Source organism: Lagopus leucura, unplaced genomic scaffold (genome assembly GCF_019238085.1).
Source record: "Lagopus leucura isolate 7727_CA_CO unplaced genomic scaffold, USGS_WTPT01 Super-Scaffold_100002, whole genome shotgun sequence".
Taxonomy (NCBI): Eukaryota; Metazoa; Chordata; class Aves; order Galliformes; family Phasianidae; genus Lagopus; species Lagopus leucura.
In genome coordinates, this window is record NW_024962263.1 from 29,167,513 (window position 1) to 29,187,267 (window position 19,755).

At 40.7% G+C, this 19,755-nt stretch overlaps 2 protein-coding genes across 6 annotated transcripts; one reads left to right on the forward strand and one right to left on the reverse strand.

Annotated features, from left to right (window-relative positions):
- Nucleotides 1–607: 607 nt before the first annotated feature.
- Nucleotides 608–15,670, reverse strand: SDHA (succinate dehydrogenase complex flavoprotein subunit A). The gene is made up of 15 exons (XM_042870365.1): nt 15,569–15,670; nt 11,724–11,810; nt 11,337–11,498; nt 10,707–10,850; nt 10,423–10,587; nt 9,114–9,262; nt 7,780–7,904; nt 6,427–6,595; nt 5,738–5,933; nt 4,850–5,021; nt 3,379–3,497; nt 2,927–3,038; nt 1,746–1,876; nt 1,303–1,416; nt 608–958 (listed from the first exon to the last, which is right to left on the reverse strand). Exons 1-15 carry the CDS (start codon nt 15,635–15,637, stop codon nt 872–874), a joined length of 2,001 nt encoding a protein of 666 aa, XP_042726299.1. The 5' UTR covers nt 15,638–15,670; the 3' UTR covers nt 608–871.
- A 45-nt stretch (nt 15,671–15,715) lies between these two features.
- On the forward strand, nt 15,716–18,458 carry CCDC127 (coiled-coil domain containing 127). Of its 5 annotated transcripts, none has more exons than XM_042870369.1 (3): nt 15,716–15,838; nt 16,216–16,345; nt 17,604–18,458. In XM_042870369.1, the coding sequence occupies exons 2-3, from the start codon at nt 16,225–16,227 to the stop codon at nt 18,275–18,277; spliced, it is 795 nt and encodes a 264-aa protein (XP_042726303.1). In that variant the 5' UTR covers nt 15,716–15,838; nt 16,216–16,224; the 3' UTR covers nt 18,278–18,458. The 5 variants fall into 5 exon arrangements, with proteins under 5 accessions (XP_042726303.1, XP_042726301.1, XP_042726302.1 ...); XM_042870367.1 differs by having other exon boundaries at nt 15,717–15,868; XM_042870368.1 differs by lacking the exon at nt 15,716–15,838 and adding an exon at nt 15,927–16,013.
- Nucleotides 18,459–19,755: the final 1,297 nt, after the last annotated feature.

Sequence of the window (19,755 nt, forward strand, 5' to 3'; positions counted from 1 at the left end):
CCAATTTAAAGGCAGCACCGGGTGGCTAGCCGCCGGCTACGCAGCGGCCAGGTCCGGATATAATTCCTTTCTTCTTCCTGCTCAAGCAAGTACAGCAGTGCTCCACGCTTTGGTGGAGGCAGTGGTTCCTCTGAGAGAAAAGAGAGGACTGAGCCACAAGCTTTAGAAGTTCGAGAGATCATAGAATCACAAAGGTTGAAAAAGACCTCCACGATCACCTAATTCAACCACCAACCTATTCCCTTCAACCATATTCTTCTCAGTTCCATCTCTGCACATCCTTCCAGGGCCTGGCCCAGTCTTTCTGAGAAAGCCAACTTAAAATAGTGAGTACTAGTATTAATTTCTACTTACACTTCCAGCTGGGTATCTTGCTTCCTTCTGCAAAACAGAAATATGACAATTTCTACAAGTTTATAACTTTTGGTTTATTTCTAACATTAATTACTTCAGCACCATATTATTTTCCCATTAGCTGAAGTCAGCAATTTTAGACAGTTGCCTAAACTCAAAATACATTTCTCGTTTTTAAAATTCACAAATAACTGCCTTTATTTTGCATGTATAATTACATACATACCAGCATATTCAAAATAAATACAAATACTGGGACAAAACTTCTGAGGACTTTATTTAGACACATTTTGTGTTTTCCCTTTGAGTTGTGGAAGATGAGTGAAACAACACAAGCTGTTCTGCATTCCACTTTCATAGTTACGGAGTAAGCCAAAGAACAGAACATAAGTTAGCAAAACCTTGAAGCAACATTTTTCCATTCACTGATAATTAAGAGCAGTATTTTGATTTGCTTCTGCTATGCATATGTACATCAGCCCTCTCTGGGAGAGGACTGCAAGTTGAATCTAAGTTACTAGTATGAGCGAATAGCAGGTGGAACAGTTGAACAGTCTTCTTCGTTCAAAGTTCTGTCTATTACAGGTCTGTATTTCAAGGTAACCTAAAATAAAAAAGAATGGGGGGGGGGGAAATAAAAATCAAGGTAAAGGAATCTCATATGTAACAAAGACAGGCTAGTTAACAGGAATGACCAAATAACATGTGCAACAATGACTTATGTTAAACCATTTCCCCATTATTCATTTAATTCCATGGAACACAAACATATGGTAACCCTCAATAAACATTTAAGTTCTACCCATTTACCAACCGAATCTATTAAAACCAAAAGCTTGATCAGAAATGGTATAGGAAAACTATATATCTAAAAAAGAATGCTATCAACAGCTGACCAACAGAACTGCTTCCTACTGACAAGGAGACTCTCAACCAGACTCAGCATACCTTCCCCGACTTGACATCCACATATGAAAGGGTGTGCTTCCTCCAATGCTCTTCAAATGGCCTCTTCTGTTGGCCTTGGAGTGGCTTAGAATAGTCAAACTCATCGACCCGTAGCTAAGGAGGAAATGTTAAAACAGACAAGAAATCGGCATCTGCAAATCACTTTAGAATCACATTATTGGTTGCAACTGTAATGCACCTCCTAACAGCCAGCAAGCTTTATTTTAATACTGCCTGTGCCAAAACTCAAAGTTCTTGTTAAGCTTTGGTATTAAAATCACGTTCCTTACATAGAATTATTCTGTCTTCAACCCTGTTCGCACATTCACGACTTTATTATTACTGTAGTCCTGTTCCAGATCTCCCTAATCATTCCAATGCACGCATTGGAACATCAAGGATAGCAAATGCAATCTTACATCCAGGCCACATAAAATACATACCTTATAGTCTTCTCTGGCATGAGCACCTCGGGATTCTTTGCGAGCCTCAGCACCATAAATGGTCTGTAGAGCACAAAGCATCAGGTTTTGCAGTTCGAGGGTCTCCACCAAATCAGTGTTCCACACAATACCTAGTAAAATTTGAAACACTGTGGAAGGTGCTCTACAAAACATTTTTTTCTTAATTTACTTCTAATCTAGTATTGAGACACACAGTCAAACTAGTCCATGCTCTACAGAATGCAATCGCAGTACTCCAATACTGAATTACTCAGTATTTCCAGGAAGGCTCTACATTGATGCCTACAGCCTTAGAAAAAAATCTAGAACTATTACAAAAAACGTCCAGGTGCACTACAAGTGCACGTGCACTTCTGAGACCAAGTTATAATACCGATTCTCACCTGCTTTATGTACAACTTACAATTCAGTTCCCACACCTCATTTCAGTTGACAGGACGAGGCCAGAGGGTTATTTAAGTTTTTCTTTTTTTTAAGTCGTTGTCTAAAAGACCCAGACAACCCAGGGGCTCCCCCTCAGACTAAAAAAAGAAGCCAACTTGCTAGATATACATGGTTCCCCTTAAGTATCTCCAATGCAGATCCCACGTTCTTTACATGAATATACTTCATTTTATTTCTTATGTTATATCACAACACTTCTTTTCTTGATGCTTGGTGAGAGTTGTCCAGGACAGACTGTTCTAATTTCAGTGTTTGAATACATGTCTAAAAAAGGACATAGCAGCTGGAAAGACATACGCAGCTTGAGGAGAAAAAACCTACACCACCAATTGCACTTAATTCATCAAATCTTAAGAAATACTAAAAGACATGACAGTATCTGTGTGAGAGCTATTTGCTCAGATGAAGAAATAAAATTGAGCATTCAACCTAAAAATAAAGTGTCTCGCCACCTTTCTGCAACTCACTGGCCTTTTCAAAACGCATTTATGGAGTTCCCCTTAGTATTTGAACAAATTCACATCACATTCCTTGAAGTAGTACGCAATTAGAGAGTGCCTAGTAAGATCAATTACTTTGCTGATTTCCATGCTTAGCAATTAGCAGTCTAAAGAGTCAAAATAATAGAGTCAATTTTAAACAAAAGAAAACAGAAGGTCTGTGGAAGGAAAGCAAACAAAGCCACCTTTCTCAGTAACTCTTTGCTACCAAATTACCTCTGTCAAATGTCTTTAGATGAGCCAGATCACGATAAATTTGGCTAAGTATTTCACAGCCTTCTTGTAGTACAGGGCCAGTACGAAATACAGCAGCATGGCTTTGCATTGTCTGCAAGACAATAAAAAAAAAATAATCAATTTCATATACGTAAATAATATTCCACATAATTTAATTCTAGCAGAGCTTGATACAGAGCTTTTCTGACTTCAGGCACGTTTGCAGCCTGAAGAAAACATTTCTCTGTTTACCCCAAACAGAAGAAAATCCTCTCTATTATACAGTGGGATAACAGAATATTCACAAAGGAAAGAAACAGCTAAGGAAACAGAGATACAGCTTTATTGTACACCTACATCTTCTCATAACTCTTTTTTATTTCTGCAAGGCAAATAAAAAAAAAAGTGGTCACTTAGCAATTTTTTTCTGCCTTACAGTTGACCAAGCTTACCTTCTGCATGTTAAGTCTCACTTCTGAAGTTCTTATGGTTCCATCAGCAAACCTTAATTTGTCGAGATTAGCAACTGATTCTTCACCAGCATTTGGTTTAATGGAGGGGACTGGTTCTCCTGTTAAGAAAATTTCAGTGAGTTTAGTAGGTGAATGTTTCTGGCAGATTCATAAAGTCGTAATGACTCTAACTCAGATCTGTTTTCTTTGTCTGAGACATAAGTTGACTGCAATTTTCCCAAATCTATAGTTTTCATAGCACTTTAAAAAACAGTTCCTAGTGGAATATTTTATTTTTATTTTCCTGTGATAGTTGGTATGGAAATTCCAGGTCAGGCTAAGTTCTGCTGCTAACTCCTTAAAAACTGCACTTGGTGCAAATTCTCCTGAACTGTGCAATAACTTTCACTGGATGTAGCTCATTATTTCCCTCCTATACTTACCTTGTCTCCTCATCCCCAGACCTCCCATCTTCTCTTGGTCCCTGTTTACAACCAGGACTTAACCAATGAACTTGGCAGCTACATGAGATTTCTGCATCTCCTCTCCAACACTAGAAAACATCTGTTGCTGGTTGACAAACATCATTAAACTAAACAAACAAGCAATATCTGACTAACACACTTCATCTGTGCAGTTCTGCATTCAGACTAGTTTCCCACAATTTCAAACTCAGAGGAGCCACAGGACTAATCCAAATAAAACATCTGTACAACCCAGAACCAATAAGCACTGCTAGATCCAAGGGCATTACATCACAGACCACTCCATACGTGCTGGGGGCAAGGGGAGGAAGGTGGAGGTTTGCTGCTGTTTATTTTTTATCAGTCTCACTCTGCATGGTCAAACTATGAGAAAACAGCTAAAAACTACTGGAATTCAGCCACTCTTGCAATGTAACTGCCTCTTAGAATGTTTCACTGTTTTTTGGTTTCGCTTTGTTTTGTTTTTAACTTCAAGTTTAGTAGCTACTGCTGAACCAAATCATTTAAGAAGTTACATACAACAGTGATAACACATATACAGAGGAAGAGCATAATACAAGTTTTACTATTTTTTTTCCTATCACTTGCATGTGCAGTCCACCTCATATATCAACAAGGTGGCAGCAAATCCCACTAAATGAAAGAAGTGGGAAAGCAAAGGACACTTACGCAGAATATGCAGTGCAGAATGTAGAGAAATCTTCATGTTCAACATCATACTATACTGAAGTGCAAAATTTCAACTGTTTTTGCCAGTAGCACTGAGAGTACCAGTTTAAAGTGGATAAGCTCACAAAGCAAGCCTTAATGACAAGCAGTAGCACACTTAAGAATCTGCATATAAGTAGTATAAATACCGATTCTTCCATTTTCTAACAAATAATAGTCTTGGTCTTGCCTTCTGAATTTGAAGTAAGTAGCAACTCGTAAAGCAAGTAGCAAATCATAAACACCTCCATAATAGTAAGACAAACACTAACACTTACCAGGCTTGCAGGTCTCTGCAATAGTAAGGGCACAAGCACGACCAAAGACCACCAGATCCAAAAGGGAGTTTGCTCCAAGTCGATTAGCACCGTGGACAGATGCAGACGCTGCTTCCCCACAAGCATATAAGCCAGGTACCACCTTATCCTCTCCATTCACATGGGTGATTACCTACCATTGCAGACAGCCAATTAACACTTATTTCTCAAACAGCTGAAGAATGCAAGCATCCTCATTTTTCAAATGCCATGTGCAAATAAGGACGAAACACCATCTGAAGTTTTCCCCAAAGCTAGATCTATTAACACCTTAGTTTAATAACACTACATAAATACAGATAGCACTAAAATCTATACTTTATTCAACAGTACTTAACATAAGCATATACTACTTCACAATTATGCAGAATGTTAGAAAAGGGGAAGATACAAATCTGACCTGTACACATTACCAAGGGAAAAGCTGTATTTAGAAAGCAGGATGCAGTGTACTAGAAAAAAATAAATGCAACAGCTGGCACTATCAAGTTGATATCTAAATAGTCTGAGTAAAAGGAATCTGTGATTACAGGAGGTAAAGGGAATTAATATGCATTAACTTAATTGTAACAGAGTCCTAGTTTGATCCCTCAACTGCATCTTATCCTCAAGTTGAAAGTCAGAATTCCTGACAGATACAACAGTGACTGTTAACTTTATTTTACAAGTTTCCCAGATCTTCATCTCCAGATGAACTGGAACGTGATTTACAAAATCAAGCTTCACTGTGTGTTTTAAATGCTCTAACATTAATTTAATGTTATTCAGCACTCTTACATTTACATTTGGATAATAATTTCCTAAAACCAGATGAAAATTCAGCCACTAAAAATGATCTGTATTACTTACCTGTCCCTTGTAATTAGTAGGAATACCTCCCATATTATAATGCACAGTAGGCAGAACAGGAATAGGTTCTTTGGTGACATCAACTCCTGCAAATATCATAGCTGTTTCTGAAATCCCTGGGAGACGAGTTGCCAGCTGCTGGGGTGGTAAATGGTGCAACTGCAAATACACATGATCTTTTTCAGGACCACAACCCCTATAAAATAAAAATTTCAGCATTGGAACATAACAGAAATTCTGCAAAAGCTAGTAATTTTTCTAAGCTAACTTGTTTCATTTCTGATATATAGCCTTTGCAAAAAAAAAAAAAAAAAAAAAAATTTAAATTAATCTCTAACAAAAAAAAAAATATCTAGCATATTTTAAAGCCATCGGCCTTGGCAGAAGTGTATTTTTCAATATCCAGTTTTTTTTTTTTCCACAACAATTCACAGCACTTAAGACTTTAAACAACTGCATCTCTGCAGACAGATGTGATAATTGAACAACTGTCCCCAGACACAAAGAATTAGATCATAAAATCCGTAACATCTTACGCTCCCCTTCCTAAGGTACATTAGGAAAGAATAAGCAGAATTTTTTGTGCCAAATGCAGTATTCAGGTATTTAACAAAGAAACCTACTGCACTGCATATAACCTAGTATGATGAAGCATTCATTCTGAAGCTTTATTAGAATATTTAACTAACCTTCCTTCCCGTATCTCTATGGTCATAGAGCGAGACACAACATCCCTGGAAGCCAGATCTTTAGCTACAGGTGCGTATCTCTCCATAAACCTTTCACCTTGACTGTTAATTAGAATACCTCCCTCTCCACGACATCCTTCTGTTATGAGGCAGCCAGCCCCATAGATACCTGCAAAGAAAGAAAATAGCCATGGAATAAAAGATTTGAGAATTTCCTAACCAAGACAAGCAAGATTGCAGGAGCCAGGTAATGCAAACAAGTCACATGGCTAGACTTTTTTCTACCTTAGTATTACCTGCTAAAACTGTCACCTTTGGCCAATAAGAAACAAGTAAAGTTATTCCTATCAAGCATTCTTACTGGACAGTGAGCAAGTTCATTTGGAAGACTTGTGGTATCTAAAGTATTGCAACCAGAAGAGATCTGCACCTGTCAATATGTAAGGAGAATTCTCAGAGATTTTGTAGACCTTCATCAATTACTTTGTTCAAGATTCCCAAAATTGATCATCTCAAGTTCTGCTTACTCATCTTGCCTCTTCTCCTGTGCTAAGACAGCACAGGAAGGCTTCAAACTGTGTCAAATGTAAAAGCTTACTCAGTAAGACCTTCCTTATCAGAGTCTTCAGCACTGGTCATCATAGAAAAATAAAAATGCTGACATTCCATGCACCTGATAATTATATTAAAAGCTACAGAATTACAAATAATAAAGCTTCTCTGACTACAAAAGCCTCAGTTACATCAAATGAACACTGACATAATCCTTGACAGGATTAACTAATAACATTGTAGAAGTAAACAATACAAAAAAAAAAAAAAATCACCACTTGCCAAAAGTTAAAACTCAGCATTTATTTAGCAACAAGCAAAAAATAACAGATCTTTATTTCTTAGTCTGTGACCACTGCTGCCTCCTGTTTAGGTACTGCTACGAAACCCCGGTCAGAAATATACATCTTTACTTCAACTACCCCATTTTCACAGCATATTCTTATGTGAAACTCCTTAGGCATGTGAATCTACCCCACTGTTCCTTTATTTATTATTAAACTTCTTATTTTGAGCACAAGAAACAGCACACATTTCAGAAGTAAAGGGGTTTCAACTTGAAAAAGCAGCACCTTAATATTTAACACTGGTATTACATCAGCTGTGCCCTCTCATATGGGAATAGTTTTACTCTCAGATTTACATTCTACAACAGCTGCAGACAAGTCTGAACATTCCCCTACGAGCAATTAACAAAGTGCAAACTAACTTAAGCACACTTTAAAACCACAAAAAAAGAAAAAATCATAATACTAAAAAAGTTACCTGTATTACTTTATAGTCTGCAATTATATTCCGTACCTGTAGGGTGAAACTGTACAAACTCCAAATCCTGGCAAGGAAGGCCAGCTCGTGTAACCATAGCAGTGCCATCACCTGTACTAGTGTGAGCAGATGTACAGCTGAAGTAAGTACGGCCATACCCCCTGCAGAACACAAACAGTTAACAGAATTACCCCCCAAAAATATCCAATCTTTATTCTATTCTTTAACTATACTGTCTATAACTATTCTTTAACTATACTGTCTGCAAAGTGATAGAACTAGAAAAGAGCAATAAACAAAACACCTAAGGGATAATCACCTAAGTGTAGTAGCAAAATACTTAGCTTTTCCTAAGTTCAACTAGAACAAAAGAAAACTGATGTAGTCCTGTTACAGTCAGCCTCATCTGAAAAATGGCTAGTGACAGTTACTTGAGAAAGATTAGTCTCCATTTAAACTATTACTAGCAGTTTTAGCAAAATGACTTACATATGTATACGTATGGCCCTGACTTGACATGCTTAGATCTGAAAAGTTGCTTCCCTGAAATTCACTAACAGTAAATTCTCATGCATACAGCAAAGATATTCGCTTCCAACGTTTCTGAGCACTGCCAATACTCCCTAGTTTCAGGATAAAATCTCACAAGAAATATTAAACTACTTATTGTAAGTAGCTCAAATTACCTCAGTATTAAAGCCACTGTTATTTTAATTAAGCCAAATTTCAACCAGCAAGCTCATTTTTCTATGCAAGATGTTTATAAACCTATCTATCATACTGAAACAGATAAGAAACAATGAGCAGCACAACTCTGATCCAAATAGTGCTCCAGTACACATACACAAATTCCTGCAACCAGTGATGTAAAGTTACACTTATCTTCTGACAGTTTCATCCCACAGTGATCAGACTAACAGTTTTGTCATCTTAATACAACAGATTCTCAAGAACCTTGAAAAAACTGTTTACTACTAGAAACTCAGAATCTTATATACATACATACACATACTTTGGCAACATCACAGTGTCTCTCCTTTCTAAAGCACATTTTCTAGAAATTTAAGATCATTTGGACCATACATAATGCTCTTACACGTTTCAATTTTATGTCATTATTCTAGAATTTACAGTTAGGCTTCTTATTAAATTTATACCTCATTACAAACGTAATAATGCTTTTTTCCCCGAGGAAGTGATGAAGTTCACAGTAATGCTGATTTTGATTGAAGGGGAAAAACATAACTGCTTTTTTTTTTTTCCCCTTCAAGTCAGTATGTCATGTCCATACTGTGGAGTCAGACACACGTACAAGACACGCAGCCTTCTAAATAGCAGCACTCTCAAGATTACCACAAATGTTACATTACCCAGTGGCAATGACAGTGTTCTTTGCTCTAAAACGATGTATAGTGCCATCTTCTATGCAAAGAGCAATAACACCACGACATTCTCCATTTTCCATCAGCAGGTCCAAGGCAAAATATTCAACAAAGTAGCTGGTATCATATCTTAGAGACTGGAGAAAAAGAATAAAAAAAAAAAGGAATTTTAACAACAACAACCCCACACACCTAAGTAGCCTCTTCTCAAAACTATAAAACTGCAAACAGACTGTATCACAATGGAAAAAACCTTCCACCGACCATCAGAGAAGCCAGTTTCCTCTAGAAATCTCCATAAACATCTACTAACAAGTCTAACGTAGCTCAAATGCATATAGTTACCAAACCACTCAATTCTGAGAATTCATAGCTAGTCAGCAGGATGAATTTTCACTGTGTTTGGCAGCACTTCAGTCAGCTGCAGTGCTTGTTGCTTGTACAAGCACGTATTATGAGATCTCTCAGAAGAGCAGAATACACCTCCAGAAGCCATTAACAGCCAGCAGGCATCACCAAGCTAAAAGACATTTTTTCATGCCCTCAAGGATCAGAACTGCTGAGCGTTTTTACTGCAGCAGCATGTGTAACCTGAAGGACAGGAATTAGCTAACCACTAAGTAAATAATAATTAGTTACTAGGTATGAACTTCAGGTTTCAAGTACTTTAATACCAGTTAAGAATGACATTATTTCACAGTTGCAGTTTGTAGAATCAACTACAAGTCCACTCATTTATTTCCATAGAGAAAACTCTGGAAGACCATGTTGCCCTTTATGCATTTATGCTTAATTTCTCCCTGCTCCGTCTAATAAGGGAAAAAAATGCTGCCTGGTATCCTTTATCAGAGTTCCCCCATGCCACTGCATCAGCTTTTTTGGAGGAAAAAAGAGATTTTGAGGAAGGCTCAGATAAACTCTATCTGGATCTAGTGAACAGATAGAGAAGCAGTAAAAAACAAAGAACTACTTCAAACCACAAAACTAACAGCTACTTAACATCCACTGTCTCCTCAACAGACATCCATAACAAATACAATCTTTCAATATATTCTAATTTCTGTGTCCTCCTGACAAAAAAAAGCAAGCATCACGTAGCCTATACCCTTCTATGGAGCCTTGCCATGGCACCATGAAGGCACAAAAAAGGAAGTTTTCCCATATTCCTCACTGATAGGCATGCAAGTTTCTTTGTGTACATCCAACACCAGAAAATACCATTCAAAAAAAGGAATTAAAATACCACCAAAACTTACAAAAAAACAAACAACTCAAGTTTTACTTCATAGCTCCTTACCCTGCCATACAGAGTATGTAAGAGTGAGTGTCCTGTCCTGTCTGCAACACAACAGCATCTGTGAGCCTGTCCTCCTTTTCCAAACTGCAGACTCTGTCCTCCAAATGCACGCTGGTAGATTTTTCCTTCCTCTGTTCTACTGAATGGCATCCCATAGTTTTCCAGCTGTTAAATCAAATACAAGAATCAGTTGTGCATAATAAGCAGCAAGTTACTTCAATGTGTTTCTAGTGAAAAGCACTAGTCTGTTGTAAATAGTTACCATCAATGCCAGCAAAGCTCACCTCTATCACTGCAGCTGGGGCTTGCTCAGTCATATAGTGTATGGCATCCTGGTCACCCAGCCAGTCAGATCCTTTCACTGTATCATAGAAATGCCACCTCCAGTTGTCATCTTCCATGTTTCCCAAAGCCGCATTGATCCCTCCCTGAAAGTAAAAACACATTTTCCTGGAATTAAATCTGTGAAGTACAGCTTTATTAGATTTCCCTGGTTTCCGTTAGAATTTCATGTCATTTACGCCTCTACATACAAGTACAGATTTAAAGAGGCTGTGAAAAAAATGCATGCAAGTTATCATTTTTGCAATGGCTCTTTATCGTAGAAAGGCCTGGGTTGAAAAGAACTTCAAAGATCATTCAGTTTCAACCCCCCTCCCATGGGCAGGGTTGCCTACCACTAGACCAGGCAGCCCAGAGCCACATTTATTTTGCTCTGTTTAGAGGAACAAAACAAACTGCAAAGCTACATGGAAGGCAACAAAAAAAAGAACTAAATAGAAGCTACATGTATAAATTTAATTGAAATTATTTTGGAGAGAGAGGCCACAGTGATATGCAATGCTCCTGTGCACATCCCTATCACCTTTCTTACAGTAGGTATCTCTAAGCATATGTTCCACCTCATTTCTCACCTGCGCAGCAACAGTATGAGACCTGGTGGGAAACAGCTTTGTAACACACGCTGTATTAAACCCAGCCTCAGATAAACCAAATGCAGCCCGCAGGCCTGCTCCTCCTGCACCCACAACAACTGCATCAAACTCATGGTCCACAACTGGATATTGCGTAGAAATCTGGAAAAAAAATAATAATGTGTTTATTATCAAAAGTATTTCAAGCTAATTTGAAGTTATTCATACATATGCAATGTATTTCAGCAACTCAATCTCACTATGTACTTGAGCACGCCACCAACACAAGCACTGGACGCAACACAGCAAGCTGTTTTCTTCTGTGTCTCTGATACATTAGGTGTTAACTACTCTGTTACTTGAGACAAGAGAGAAGCATGAACCTACCGAATCAGAAACTTTGGCAGAAGCACTTCTCTTTCCATCGACCGTGAAGTGAAAGTTGCGTGCAAGAGTCTGGCATGCTGCTGGCCACTGCAGAAAAAAAAAATATCAAGACAACTATTATGAAACAAATCTTTTCATGAGGAAGAATTTCAGCATACCCAACTATTCAGTGTTACAGTAACCATTTATTCATCACTGATTTAAGAATCATAGAACCATCATTGAACAGTTTGGGTTGGAAGGGACCTTAAAGCCCACACAGGTCCAAGTCCACGGCCCTTGCCACCCACAAGATCGGGCTGTGCACTGTATCAATGTATTTCAGAATAAATGCAATGAAGTTTGGGCTCTCTTACACTCATGAAAGCATTCAAAGTTTTGAACAGATGAAAGACCAACCTGCAAATAAAAGGATGTAACTATCAGATCACTAACCAGTCTCTCAGACCTACCTGTGGCTGCAGTGATAAAAGTCAACATGGTATATTATTCCAATTTTCTCTTATGTAAGCAAAGATGAAGACAGCTTTATGACAATCACACAAATTACTGTAAAATACTTCTCAACAAACAACACTGAGAATTTGAATTATTTCAGGTGCTTAAAAGTAATGAGTTTAAATGAACAGTGGTGGGGAAGGCTGTTCCTGATTATCATTGCTTCAAAAGCCAAGTCAGTTCTTTTTGTTTGCATTCTCTACAATCAGTGACTGATTTAGAAGAATTTGTTCATATCTGAATGAAGCACAGAGGCACTTACCCCTTCCTGTAATGTTATTCCCTCTTTCCTACCACATTCAAAACCAGCAAAACAAAGACAACAACCAAACCTAATACCTCAATCCACCCAGTATCCACTTTTGCTTTAATAAGTTAAAGGAATCAGAGTTTTTAGTGCTCACAGTATAGATCACCAATTTATTAGCATCTACTATTCCTACCATACATTGTTAAAAAAAATGTATCTAACTGAGCACATATGTTTGATTAGAACAGCAACACAGTAATAACAGTGATTGGTAACACAATATCAGCACTTCTCTATTTGAGGCATCACCCTGGAGCATTTTTAACTGACTTTTCCCAGCAATTGTTACAGCCATGGCCTAATCACCTGGCAGTTGCAAACCCTAAGAAGCAGGTCCTGCTTCTCCATCACTTCCCAGTGACCACTTTCTAAGTAAAGTACATTAGCCTTTAGTTGACCCAGCTTTATCATCTCTTTTTCTGTTCCTTCAAATGATCTTGCGCAACGCTGAATCTGATGCGTCATCAAACTTGCTGACACACTTCTGTTTTTGTTTTTTTTTTTTTTTATAGCCAAGGGAATTAGGTTCTTACCTAATTAAACAAGATTAGTATTAACAGCTATTACTAATTAATTCTATTTGCACTTCCTAAAGAAATGACTCTTCCGCTTCTACCTTGCTCTGTTACCACACTCTGGGACAATTCCATACCCGTCTGACTTTCCACATTAAGTCATCTTCATTAACATTGCAGATACAGAAACAGATTATGTGATTGACTGGCAACCAAATGAAACTGAAGTAGCAGAAGTTATTTATCTGCAGAACAGTTCACCCACCAATGTCACACCAAGTTAAAACTGGATGCCCTCACCATACAGAAAGTACTTCAAAGGCCTAAGATCAACCAAAGTAAGACAAGCAGAAGTAATTGCCATGATGGGCTGCATGCTTTAAACGTGGCAGCCATGCATTTTATAGCACGCCCTATTACTATTGCTCATCTCCAAAATGTTGTTCTGACAACAGCACAGCTCCAATTACTACAATAATTGATTTCTTTTAGGTAAAGAATACTCCAAAAACAAAAACAAAAAAAAAGAGGCACTGGAATCAGCTGCCCTGGGAGCTGGTTGAGTTACCATCCTCAGAGGTGTTCAAGAAACACACAGATGTGGTCTTAAGGAATGTTATTTAGTGGGCAATATTGGTGGTAGGTGGATGGTTGGACAAGATAATCTTAGAGGTCTTTTCGAACTTTAATAATTCTACGGTTCTGTTTGTTGTACAAAGCAATTCAAAAGAAGATCTTTGCTGCATATAAAGATAGCACACAAGAAGTAGATTTGCACATACTTACAGTTGCTTAAAGAAACCATAAGTGACAGGGAAGAAAAAAAAATAGCTGTGAACAGTCTTTATGCCCTGAAGCATAAAAAGATATTGACCCATATTTTCTCCCTCAAAAATGGGAGTCATTTCTGAAGGCTTTCAGCCATGCCTTAAAAATAATTTCTTGTTCAAAAAAATCTGTTTTCTGAAGTGGCTATACCACACTTCCATAGTCCTGGGGCTGTTAACTTTGGGAGTATGATTTTCCATCTGGAAACATTAAAAAAAGCAAAAAGAAAAACCACACATGTCTAGCGGACTCCTTCTCACATCTTAACTTCTGTTAAAACAAAAGCTTTCAGAACTGCTATTCCTATTCACACACACTATTTTGTTAAATCTACACAGATGCTGCTATTAAGCTTTTCTCAAAGTGAAGAACAGAACTCCAGAAAAAAAAAAAAAAAGTACCAAATTTAAAGAACATATTGATCATATTAACCCTGAGCTGTTTATGCTACCAGGTACACTGTGAGCCTTAGGGGAAGAAAAAAAAAAAAAAAAAAAAAATCAAAGGTCCAATCAGAGCTATTTCACTGGCATTCAGAATGTAAATATACTCTTTAAGCCTCTTTCTCCAATTAGAAGTCTCTCTCCTGCACATGTCATTAAGGTTAGAAAAGACCACTCAGCTCATCTAGTCTGACTGCCAACCCATCCTCACCATGCCCACTAAGCATGTCCCCCAGTGCTACATCCACACATTTCCTGAATATCTCCAAGGACAGTGACTCCACCACCTCCCCGGGCAGCCTGTGACACTGCCTCACCACTCTGAGAAGAAACTTCAAATACCCAAACTGAACCTCTCCTGGTACAACTTGAGGCCATTATCCCTCATCTGACTGTTGCTACCTGAGAGAAGAGGCCAACTGCCACCTTACAAGATGGGGTCAACTATAGGTGTGCTGTGAGCGTTCCTTCCCTGTGCCTCTTCTATCATCACAAGGTTCCCACAGAAACAAGAACAAACAGAAAGCTCCCATTTCTCAAGATAAAAAACAAGCTGTTGGATCTTCATGATCTTCACAGGTCCCTTCCAACCGTTCTATTCTCAGCCTTCACTGATGATCCTTACAGATGAGCTGAAGTAAAGCTGTCAGATGTTTGAGACACACTGCCTGCACAGCCAAGCTCCAGTAACATGGATTCTGTCCAGCTTTCCACGAAGAGCTCATAGGAGTGCGCAGCACGGTTTCTACCCAGAGGCCAGGGCAGAAGGCACTTAGATCAGCCAGCTTGCTGCAGGGAACAGACCTTCGCAGCACACCCTTCAACCGCAGCCGCGCCCGCAGGCTCCCAGCCAGAAGCAGCAACGGGGCCGCGCTGAGCAGCCCCCGAAGGCGCAGGGCCTCGCTCCAAAATAAAGAACTGCAGACAGAGCCCCCAGCCCGGGGAGAGCCCGCGGCCCCGGCTCTCGGCCTCGTCCCGCGCCCCGGAGCCGGTTCCCCCGCCAAGGTCACCGTGGGGACGCGGCACAGGGGACGCCCCGCGCGCGGCGGGACGGGGCCGGGCGCGCTGCTCCGGCAGCGGCAGCACACGCAGCGCCCCGTGCCCGCAGTGCCCGGGCCCCGCCCGAGGGGATCTTCGCGCCAGCCCCGAGGCCGGAGGCTTCCCGCTCAGCCGGGCCGCCTGCGGGAAAAGGAAAGAAAGAGAAGGAAGATCGGAGTCAGTCGAGCCCGGCAGGGTGAGGTCGCCACTTACCGCCCGCGCCGCCGGCCGCAGCCAGCACTTAGCCAGGCTGCGCGACGCCCCCACCACCGCCGCCGCCATTTCGCGCAGCGCCGGAGGAGCCCGCAGCGCGCATGCGCAAGGCCGCCGCTACCGGCGCCGTTGCTCTGGAGGCCCTGGCGGGACAGACCAACCGGCGGACCAGGGTGTGCCTGGGCGGCCTTACCTTCAGACCGTCCCCTCACATCAACACCCCCCGTTTCTCTACACTAATGGGCCGGCCCGGCAGGGGCGGGACGGGCAGTAAGTGACACCGGCGGCGGCCCCGGGCCGGTACGTGGTGACCCTGTGAGGCTCCGGCTCTGCGGTCGTCTGCCTGATCGTGCCCGCCGGCAGCGCGGAGGCCTCAGGGGTGCTGGCGGCGTGCGCTGTTCCCGCAGCCGGCCGTGGCAGGGCCAGGCGGGGACAGAGGTGGCCGGTGAGGCCTGAGGGGCTGGCAGCGCCGTTCCCCGTGTGTGGGACGGCGTGCGTGAGGGTTTCGTTCCTCTGGAAGCGGTCTGGTGTGACTCAGGGTGTGGGGCGGAAATAGCTGGCCGCGAATCACCGCTGGCGGTGGCCGTGGGAGCTGTCGGTGTCCCTGGGCGTAGCGCTAACGTGGTGTTTCTCTCCTGTTCACCCAGGGTGTCTTCATGAATAACTTAAATGATCCTCCCAACTGGAACATCCTGCCGCATCACAGAGAGCCCAGGGATGAAGGCAGCAGGTGGAATTATGCCTTGCTGGTCCCCATGCTGGGTTTGGCTGCCTTCCGTAAGTAGCACAAATCCGCCCTACTGGGGCGTTGTTGCGTTTGGGCGTCTGACCGCAGTGAAAGCTCTGAACGGGAGCGAATCTCAGCAACAAAGCAGTGCCCCAGCTGGGGACTTCTGCTCTGTTCGCTGTCCCCGGAACCTGCCCGTGTTTGGGAATGTCACTGTAACAGCGCTTATAACATTGGGGCAGTGGCCGTTTTTGACGCATGGAGTTCAATCACTTTTAATAAACTTCAGAAAGATCTCTCATAACTAATATGTTAGAGAGCCCCAGCATAACAACCCCAGAGAGGTCATGATGTATATCTGCTTACTGGACCTGAAAATTTCTCAGTGCAGTTTATGCATGAAAAACTTCCATCCTGTTTACCAATAATTCCTTTTTCCTTCTCAAGTAAGTATATGTACTTGGAAAAAAAGAAGGCTAATGGATATGTTCAAACAAAACATGATCCTTGAAAGAGACCTGCTGTGAAATGTGGACCTACAGAAATACATTTTGTGGGATATGTGAACATAAGTGAATATCATAGAACCATATAATAAATAAATAAATAGTGAGGGAACTCAGAGATCAATTAGATCTAACCCCTCTGACGCAGGCAGAGTTGACAACCACTGAATTGTGCACTAGATCAGGTTGCCCAGGGTCCCATCCATCCTGGCCTTGAACTCCTGCAGGGATGGGACATCCACAGCTACCTGGGGAGCCTGTTCCTTACTTCACCACCCTCTCTGTAAAAAATACTCCCTTGACATCTAATCTGAATCTCCCCTCTTTTAGTTTTAAACCCATTCCCTCCTGTCCTATCAATATCTACCCATGCAAAAACTTGATTGCCCTTATGCTTGTAAACTCCATTTACATATTGGAAGACTACTGTCACATTTCTCTTGAGCCTTCATCAAGCTGAACAAGCCCAGCTCCCTCAGCCTGTATTCATAGTAGAGGTGCTCCAGCCCTCTGATCATTTATGTGGCCTCTTCTGGACCTGCTCCAGTAGCTTCACATCTTTCCTGAGCTGGGAGCCCCAGATTTGGAAGCAGTATTACAAGTGGGCCCTCACAAGGACAAAGCAGAGAGGAACAATCACTTCCATCACCCTGCTGGCCACTCCTCAGTGTTGCCAAATGGAGCGGGAGGGGGGAGGAAGGAATGTTTTTACCATTGAAACCTAAAGAGGTTTCTTTAGGGGCAAAATTAATTATCCATACCCATCAGTGCTGATCATTGTAGTCTCGTTTATGTGTTTTAGGCTGGATCTGGACCAGAGAATGTCAGAAAGAAATAGAAAGAGAAAAAAGAGAATATTATAAAAAGCAGTCGTCTTTACAGAAAGGCCTGGAAGCCAAATACCGGGATATAATCACAGAAAATCGTCGTGCAGTTGCACATTTGGAGCTGGAGCTTGAAAAGGAACGCAATAGGACCCTGAGTTACCGTGAAGCCCTCGTGTCCCAGAGTCGCAAACTAGTGGAAGAAAGAAGGATCCTAGAGCAGGAGCAAGAGAAGTTAGAGAGAGAAAAAGAAGTTCTTTTGCACTCGGGAGCAGCAGGAACCTTGTACCAAAGCTGTCTGGCAAAGGAAGAGGAGTGGCAGAAGAGAGCCAACACTTTACTAAAAGAATTTGAAGATGGGCTTAAAGAAAGACAGGAAATCTACTGCAGTTTTGTAGTCCCTAAAAGCCAGAGACTAGAAATAGAGAAAAATCTACTAGTTAAAGCAGCAACTGATCCGGTTGCTATGGCTTTACATATGGAAAGTGGCTTAAAAGATATTTTCAAACATGATAACTATTGTGGAAATCTGATGAACAAAAGCAGAAGTCAGAACGGAAGGCTGATGTGGCTGTATTTGAGATATTGGGAACTAGCTATTGAATTACAGAAGTTCAAAAGGGTAGAAAATGTAATGTTAGGAAAACGCTAGGGGAAATAATGGTGATTTATACAATCTACTATGAAGATGAGGGACAACCACAGCTGTAGTCTGAAGCTGATAAGTTCTCTTTCTGCATTGCAGTTTCTGCTCTTCGTTGCATTTGTATCTGCATGGGATGTGCAGTGTTGTTTAACAATAGATGCTCCAGTGAGCTGTGCATGCTCTAAAACTGTGTTTGTGTATCTCTGTGTTACACTGCAGTCTGCAGTACAAGCTTCAGTAGGTCTCAGAAGCAGCAAAAGAATTTGATTTAGAGTAATTTACCCAGGTCATAGTCCATCAACAAAGAAGTGGAATTTTTCTTCCTTAAGTAGATGATAATGTCATGCTCCTTATTCCTGATGTTCTGCACAGTGTCTCAACACTATCTTTCACTTTTCAGCAGACTTTGGAAGAAGCCATAATTGAGTAAGGTGCCTGTCACATAATGAGTGTGCATATGTACATACATTTATAAAAATATGTATGTATGTTTGTGTATATAAGAAAGGAATAGTATAATTATGTTTCATATTAACCAGTCTTGCATTGTCTTCCAGACTTAAAACACAAACAGGACTTCATGAACATCCAAAAGATGGCAATTAGAATAACATGTAAAGAAATGATTAAAGTCACATTGGAGTTGGGGAGACATGCTTGAACATTAAATAGTATGTAGACTTGCAGTTATATTCTCACCGTACATTATTCACATTAAGAATACTTATGTTTTTTCTTTTCCTCAAAGTTTTAGTTGTAACTCAGCAGTGTGTCTCCATTATAGACATTGCTCTGCTGCTGCCTCTGCATCCCAGTGCACTTGGTACATTTTTAGCTTTCAGGAACCATGATAGTCATTGCACCTGGCTGTACTTCTTGTACAAGTGTTCCCAGTTAGGAGTCTAAATGCAGCCATGCACTGGTAGCCACCCATTCCCTTCCTGACTGTCTCTGTGCTCCCAGACCTGAAGTGCACTGTTCCACAGCTCTTAAATTTTGAGCTTACAGGTAACCCTTCATGTCCACATGGCTGTGAAAGCCTACAGATGTACAAACCTTGTAAAGATTTAAAAAGAAGGCATTTTACTTTTATTATCACAATACACAGATCTAGATTAAAAAAATAAAACATTACATTTCCATGCTTGAAATCCCTTAAAGCTTTGTTCTTTAGCCAATGGAGAAAACTGGAACCACCTTCATTTTCAAAAGTGCCAGGTATGTTATAGTGTACCTCTTTTTCTTTCTCCTTTCTAATCCAGCCTGAGAGCCCAAATAGGAAGTGTTTACCTTTTTGTATAATGCCGATCTTCTTTGTTACTTGCCTTTACTTGCCTTCAATTAGCGTTAAGTTGTTGGTTCTTTAGCATTTCTTTATTAACTGCCAAACGTTTGCTCTAGGCAATTAGCTGTCACATAGCCCAAAACCAGTCCAGCTCAGTGAATACCCATCCAAATTTAACAGAGACCTCCAGCAGATGCAG